General features: G+C 39.0%; 1 protein-coding gene across 23 annotated transcripts in view; it reads right to left on the bottom strand.

The window, feature by feature from the left end:
* Positions 1-391: 391 nt before the first annotated feature.
* Positions 392-8463, bottom strand: part of LOC135101299 (circumsporozoite protein-like) — a 166140-nt gene continuing 158068 nt past the window's right edge. For 6 of the 23 annotated variants that reach the window (XM_064005046.1, XM_064005045.1, XM_064005049.1 and 3 more), the window contains 2 exons: positions 5201-5254; positions 392-1306 (listed from right to left, as the gene is read on the bottom strand). In XM_064005046.1, the coding sequence (XP_063861116.1) occupies positions 1122-1306; positions 5201-5254 (239 nt within the window). In that variant the 3' untranslated portion in view covers positions 392-1121. The remainder of the gene's footprint in view (positions 1307-5200; positions 5255-8463) is intronic. The other 17 variants (XM_064005054.1, XM_064005055.1, XM_064005051.1 and 14 more) reach the window with 12 other exon arrangements.

Raw genomic sequence — 8463 nt, forward strand, 5'->3', positions numbered from 1 at the left:
ATAGAGCCCCCTCGCTCCGCCAGGGGAATAATCCCTCCATAGATATTCAATACGTTACTAAATGATAAAGAAAATCATAAATTTTCTTTCATTCGATGACAAGGAAAATTAAAAACGTGATGAAACTAATATTTTCAGAAATCTACAACGACGAGCCTCTAAAAAAAGGGAGACAAATAGTGTGGGCCGGCTCTAGTCATCAAGGCCCACGTCACCTTGACTTTTCAAGGTGACAATCAACACACACACAGACAAATAACAACACTTCACAGAACAATACAAGCTTTCCTCTCTTTGATTTTACTTGAATAAAGCTGCAACAAAGGTTATGACGCTAAAAATTTACCTTAGGTTACGTCGCAAATATTCATGGTAGTAACGCTTCCCGGGATATCAGAGTTAAAAATAATATCAATACCAATTGAAAAAAGAAAACGTAAATATGTTTTCTCCATAGAATGAAAGATTATTTTATTTCATTTTATTTTTATTCATTTATTTATTTATCTTTTTTTTTATGTGGAAATCAAATCCACACTAAATGAAATGTGTTACATTAATATTTTCCAAGGACACTTTATCATAACATGCAAAATATTATTAATCTACATAACGGTAAAACACAGTAAACGATAAATAAACGAATAAATTAGAATATCTGATATCTGTTACCTAATAAAGTCTCAGGTGAATATTCCTCTTATGCTGGAAAGTTTTTTGTAATTGCATCTTTCCATTTTTTCACTCGTATATTCGTACATACAAAAGATAAATACGAAAAAAAAAAATTGAACTCCAAAATGGTATTGAAACCTAAATATTAGGTTTCAACTGAATCTCCAAGCAAATATTTGCACCATAAAGATGACACCATTATAGAAAATATATGATTTCGTATCCTTCTTTTCTCTATGCATACACTAAAATAAGCACACAAAGACTGGAATACATGTTACAATGAACATAATAGACTAAATTTACATTCTTCTTTCATATATATATACCCTGGGAAGGCAGAAAAATGGGAGACAAAAACAAAGCTCTGGAAAAAAGGTTTCAACTAATCCTTCAATGGATAATACAACTGACACGATACCATGGAAGCACATCCTTTCTTTCCTTCATAGATTCGTGGGAAGCAGACAGGAGAAAGGCTGGCAACAGACAGGTTTCGGTTGACATGGAAAAAAAAAAAAGTTTAACATCGAGTTCCAAAACAGAGTGCACATGATGTAATGAAGCAGGTACTCACTTTCCTCCTGCACGTGTTGGCAGTGTTCACCGCGGCACCACCTGCCATCCTTTCCTGAAAATATCAAAACATCCACATAAGAAAGTGATGCAGCTTGACTATTCTAAAAAGAGCTAAAAATGAAGCATCATAAACAGAACTACCACAAATCATTTACTGCATGAGTTACAACATACACATGAACAAAAAACGAAAGAATAAATACTGAAGAAAAACACGAAATGTCATAAATAAAACGTGTCAAATTCATCCAAGCAAGAACACATGGATACATGAAAAACAACACTGAAAACAGAACACACTTGAAACTCTAAGAATGTTAAATATGCACAACAGCTGCAACAAAATAAAACCTAAAAAAACAACAGCAAGGATATGCTTAGAAAATAATAAGTACCACTTCAGTCTAGCCATAAAAAGTATTCACGGCACAAAACATGAAATTCCCTTTTGAGTATCTCCACCAAGGTGGCCTGACTCATCTATTCTTCTTTCTTTATTGTTGCTCAGCAATACAACACATCCACCTTCCTCCGTTTGTGTTTCTGATAACAACAACAACAACAACAACAACAACAACAACAACAACTGTCTGACCACTCCTAGTTATATACCTGCCTTTTCGTGTGGTTACTGCGAGGACACAGGATGTTCCCTATAACCTCTTACACAACAAAACAACAACAACAACAAATAGGCCAGTCAATAGGGGATTGAATAAGGAAAAAATCCATGGAAAGCTGGAACAAGCTTCATTATCTTTGTAATAGGGTACTTAATAACATATTAATTTTGCACCCCTCTACCGTCCCGGATTTGGCCGCCATCTTGGGAAAATGGTGGCGAAAAATAGTTTTTTGCAAATATCTCGCTTGGGACTCACTTTACCAGAAAATATGTCAATACATAAAATAATCTACGCAAACTTTCCTATAATTACTCTTCTATGCATATTTTTGATATGTCACACCGTTTTCGTGCCAAGCCTATGAAAATGTTTGCGGCTTGTTTTGCCTATACCCCCAATCTCCAAAATTTGTCTCAAGGGTGTATTTCCTCATTTTGTTTCTGGCTTAGGACAGACCGTGAATGCTCACTGGCAGAGTTACAACCCTTGCACCCAACCATCCACCCAAATTATGAAGTTATCCATTTAAACAATGCTTTACCAGTTCTTGCTGCACAATTAGAAGTATTGATTTCCAGGATAGCATTGGTTTTCTCGTCATGGCTAGTATAGCGAACCACATTTTTCTTCATAGGAAAGTAATGACAAGTAGTTTGGTTCTTTTGTAGAATGGCTGTAAGATAAGATAACAGCCTGGCATGTATCTATCTATCTATCTCTTGTCTGACACCTTCATCCCTTGCAGGGTGGCCATGAACCAACCTCCCCAGGGAGGTTTGTTCACTGTTTTTTTTAACTGTATTTGCTTTTTATTAGGAGTGGGTCGCTGGCCCTCCTATAATATATTCTGATTATTCTATTCCATGAGTTTCTTCACTCTCTGACATCAAGAAGTTTTCTAATGTGGCATCAAGGGGATCGTCACAGTCCTCTTCATCATCAATTACATCAGAGTTTGAACATGACAGCCCCTTGCAAGAAACACATATCACAGAGCATTTTAATCCTGCCTTTCTACAGCTGCAGGTGGCAGTCATGCAACCTTTAGCACATTTGCATGACACAATGTTGAGTAGGTCTGGTGGAGCTGGGTCTTTATCTGTAGTGACTGGAACCAATCCTTTTGTAGTTGCATTCCAACCCCAATTTGTTGGAGACAAGTCATTTCCCAACCACTTCTGCACTTGGTGATATGTACGTAAGGAATGAAATCGAGCAGCTGCATCTGTAGGAGGCAGAGAAGCCAAAGTGAATTTACTCTTAATGAGTGACTGAGCATAGCACACATATCTCAAATCAGAAAGGGATTCACATTCATTATGCCCATATAAGTGAAGAATGAAATTCTTTCCTGCTTCAGCAATCTTTGCAGATTCAGCAGATGGTTCTTTAAAGACAGCAACAAGATCTTTTAATTCTTCATGTTTTTCCATAAGCCTTATGAACTTAAGTTTTCCCTGTCTAAAAAAGGCAGAAGTAGTGTCGGACCCACTAAATGCATGTAAGAAGAGAATGTTGTCCTTGATGACTGACTGATCCATATTTCATGGAGGTTGGTGTGTACAGCTTGCTTTCTGTATTTCCTCTGCCTGGTTTTAAGATGTATATATTTGTCCTTGATCCAACCAAGGCTGTAAGGATGATTAAGAGGTCTACATCTTCTCCTACGATTGTTACTGATTCAGCCATGGTAGATTCTTCAATAGCAGTAGCAACAATCAATCTGTCTGTATCTTCAGTAGCCTGTTTTACTGTATAACCCTCATTGATCAGTCTAGTGGTGAGCATTGTAATAAGCCGGCTCTTATTTCTCTCATTTGAAAGAAACCTGGTTTGACTTGTTGTTACGGGCATTGTTTCATCAAACATTGTGTCTGTGGTAGAACAAATCATTCGCCGAGCACGCTCAGCACATTTTGTACTTTTGTCTGCTAGATTTTCTGGATATCCATCAAATATAACAATGCATTTTTCATGCACTTTCACACTTTTCAGGCCTTTTAATTGAGATTGTTTTCCATCTTTCCATTTAATGCTGTAGTCTATTAATGTCTGCACACCTTTTTCTTTAACTTCTCGAGTCTCACCCTCGGAAAGTTCTCCTTCACAAATGAAGCATTTCTTTAATGAAGACATTTTTCCTTAATAGAGCAAGCACTGATAGGCTATGGGTCTGTTTTCATAGTCCTGAAACAAAAGAAAAACTACAGTTAGCTTAGAAACTTGAAGCATTATTGAAAATTGCATGCAAGAAAAATAACCACATGCTATTCAGGCGCAAAGGGTAGGAAAAAATTTAAATTCAAATATTATCGTACTCCAAGCACCAAAACGGTGCAATAAATAGAAAAAATGAATAAAGGAGATTTTATAGGAAATTTTATGAAGATTATTTTTTGTATCAGTAAACTTTCAGCTAAATTCAGTCCTAAGCGAGATATTTGCAAAAAACTGTTTTTCGCCGCCATTTTTCCAAGATGGCGGCCAAATCCGGGGCGGTAGAGGGGTGCAAAATTAATATGTTATTAAGTACCCTATTACAAAGATAATGAAGCTTGTTCCAGCTTTCCATGAATTTTTTCCTTATTCGGCCTTTTTTCCTCCCCTATTGACTGGCCTAAAAGGCTTAAGAGACCACAAAGATATCGTAGTTGCTGTTGGTTCTGGATGTCACCGCTTCTTGGTAAGGATCTCAACAAAAGCAAACACCTGTGAGATCCACCCTACTTCATGCTTGTGCTGCTAACTCGTCTGGATGAAGCAATACATTTAGTGTGATACCTTTCACAGGACCTGCCTAGTATAGTTTTGTCTACATATTTCAGCTCCCGCGGTCATCTAAATACAAAAGCCTCACTGCAAAGCCAAGGTAGTGTTTCGCTGGCAATAACATTCCTATATACGCATTACCAAACGCATCCTATTTTTTTTTAGTCTTGTCGCTTACCAAACCAGTGTCAGACGCTCTTTTGATAAGGTCCCGCAGGAGGCCGTCTTTCCTGCCTCGGTAAGACTCACACGATTTACTCATATTTTCCCTGAAACATAATGTAATGAAGCTCTAGATGTCCGGCTGGAGATGAGGGCACAAAAATGAGACAAAAAAAAATCTTTAGAAAAATGTTTCAACTAATCCTTCAATGGATAATACTACTTACACGATACCATGGAAGCACATCCTTTCTTTCCTTCATAGATTCGTGGGAAGCAAAGAGGAGAAAGGCAGGCAACAGTGACAGGTTTCGGTTGACATAGAAAAAAAAAGTTTAACAGCGAGTTCCAAAACAGAGTGAACATGATGTAATGAAGCAGGTACTCACTTTCCTCCTGCACGTGTTGGCAGTGTTCACCGCGGCACCACCTGCCATCCTTTCCTGAAAATATCAAAACATCCACATAAAAAAATGATGCAGCTTGACTATTGTAAAAAGAGGTAAAACTGGAGCATCATAAACAGAGCCACCAGATATCCTCTACTGCACGAGTTACAACATACACATGAACAAAAAAGGAAAGAATAAATATTAAAAAAAAAAACGAAGTCATAAATAAAACGTGTCAAATTCCTCCAAGCAGGAACACATGGATACATGAAAAACAACACTGAAAACAGAACACACCTGAAACGCTGAGAATGTTAAATATGCACAACAGCTGCAACAAAATAAAACGAACAAGCACAATTACATATATAACAAGATCAAATAAGAAAATAAAATAATAAAAAGTGAAAAGCTTCCCAACATTCAGCGGTACAAACCTAAAAACAACAGCAAGGATATACTTAGAAAATAATAAGTACCACTTCAGTCTAGCCATAAAAAGTATTCACGGCACAAAACATGAAAGTCCCTTTGAGTATCTCCGCCAAGGTGGCCTGACTCATCTATTCTTCTTTCTTTATTGTTGCTCAGTAATACAACACATCCACCTTCCTCCATTTGTGGTTCTGATAACAACAACAACAACAACAACAACAACAACAACTCTCTGATTACTCCTAGTAAGATACCTGCCTTTTCGTGTGGTTACTACGAGGACACAGGATGTTCCCTATAACGTCGTCTTACACAACAAAACAACAACAATAACAAAGGCTCCACAGACCACAAAGATCTCGTAGTTGCTGTTGGTTCTGGATGTCACCGCTTCTTGGTAAGGATCTCAACAAAAGCAAACACCTGTGAGATCCACCCTACTTCTCGCTTGTGCTGCTAACTCGTCTGGATGAAGCAATACATTTAATGTGATACCTTTCACTGGACCTGCCTAGTATAGTTGTGTCTACATATTTCAGAGATCCCGCGGTCATCTGAATACAAAAGCCTCACTGCAAAGCCAAGGTAGTGTTTCGCAGGCAATAATATTCCTATATACGCATTACCAAAGGCATCCTATTTTATTAGTCCCGCCGCTTGCCAAACCAGTGCCAAACGCTCTTTTGATAAGGTCCCGCAGGAAGCAGTCTTTCCTACCACGGCAAGACTCACACGATTTACTCATATTTTGCCTAAAACACAGTGATGAAGCTCCAGATGTTAGTGTTTTCTACGATGCCTTTGCTATTTCGACACTATACATACATAGAGAAAAAAAAAAAAAAACTGAGTGCTGGCTCCCGCGGCCCGCCAACCTACGCGGGTATTGTTTCCCTATGCGCTCATAGCAGAACAACCCAACAAGGCAAGTCTTACACCCGAAAGTCTCCCACCCATAAAGCTTCCCATCAGCCCCCCACTGCTCCTAAACCACGAGGTCCTTCTCATCTCACACCTGCCAGGGCAATGACAAGAAAACATGAGGCAGGCTGGAACAAAGAGGAGGATGCATTCAGCCCCGGTCTGCACGATACAACCCTGAGGAGAACGCTGGATGGCAGACACTATACAGCTTATAATCAAGCCCACGCCTACACCTCAGGAGTGGGCAGATGGAACACAAGCCACCTAGTGCAGAAACACCGGTGTTTGAAACGCAGGAAACGTACAGTGATAACTCGCATGGTTACAGAAGGGAAATAAATAAATATGCTAGTGAGAGAGAAAAAAAAAAAAAAAACAGGGTGTTACAATTGCGGCGAATTCAATCATGTTCAAAGAAATTGTAGATTTGACCACAAACTCTTATGTGGCAGCTGTCAACGTTTAGGTCATAAGAGCCGCTTACGTCAACAGTATAGGGCATAGGATGATGGCGAGGAAGCATCTGCCGTTGTTGAAATAAAGGAGTTAAAAAAGGATTCGCTAACTGTCAAACACATTAATGCACAATCACTGTTATCGAGTTTGGACGAGGTAAAGTTATTGATAATAGATAGAAATATCGATGTTTTATGTATGAGTGAAACATGACTTCAAGCAAACACCCCAGATGGTTACGTAGAAATTCCTAATTGTGATTGATTTTTAGATGTGACAATGGTCGAGGAGCCGGGATATGCATGTATGTCCATAGTACCCTCAATCCCTCTGTCATTAACCTAGATGTGCCAAGACCGACAGGCGTGGAGGATGTATGGGTAAAGATACAGTGCAGGAAGTTGCCGGCCATCATCATTGGTTGTGTATATCGACACCCTAAGGCTTTAGCCACATCATTTGACTACATTCAAGATGTTTTTAGGATGGTAGGTCTGCGTGATAAAAGGATCTTTATCCTAGGTGATTCTAATGATGATATGATGACAACGGGTAATAAAATCAGTAAGATAATAAAAAACAAGTTGACAAAAAACTGCCAAGAAAATTGCAAAAAAATAAACAAATAATAATAATAAAACTAGGGCGCATCATTATCACAACCGTCTCAAAGGCAGTAAAGGGAACACTTCGGCCACATGGAACGTCATTAATGAAATTATCCCTAGTCAGAAAAATAAACACACTATCTATATTTTTTATATTCTAAGTGATAAAGCCGAAGAGTTCAATAATTTCTTTCCTAGTGTTGGAGAATTCACTTTTAAACGCTCACAGAAGGTAAATCTGTCGTCCATCTCCCTCAGTCTAATATTAATATTATCTCTGCTTTTAGGCCTGAACCCGTAGATACTAACACCGTTATATTAACAGTTAAAGATCTTAATGCAACCAGCTCTGTCGGCTCTGATGGCATAGGGTTACGGTTTCTCCGGGAAGCGTGGTGGTAGTTAAGTGAGGCTGAAGAGGAGGAGCACAAGTCATGCTGCGATTGATGGATGATGGCAATCAAGGGTCGCAAGAGAGGAGGCGGGACGCAAGGCGCCTTCAGGCCAGTCACTGCTGGTGTCCCTCGCCTCCCCTTCCTGCCTCGCTGCGAGGTGAAGGGGCCACTACCACCGCTGCCTCAACACTTACACTACCTTTGCGTCTCAACACTGAAATGCTTCAATGAATGGGAATGAACGGGAAATTAATGGTCACTTAGAATTGCTTATAACAAGTACATGTTACTGTTTTAAATCAATCTGTCTGTCTGCGTCTGTCTATCTCTGCCTCACGTGTTCACTATAATGTTCTGTAAGAATGAGCATCCCAATCTCTGCTGCTTTGTTGCAGCACATCTATTTGTATTAATGGTGTGTGTGTGTGTGTGTGTCAGGTGT

Source organism: Scylla paramamosain, chromosome 6 (genome assembly GCF_035594125.1).
Source record: "Scylla paramamosain isolate STU-SP2022 chromosome 6, ASM3559412v1, whole genome shotgun sequence".
Classification (NCBI taxonomy): Eukaryota; Metazoa; Arthropoda; class Malacostraca; order Decapoda; family Portunidae; genus Scylla; species Scylla paramamosain.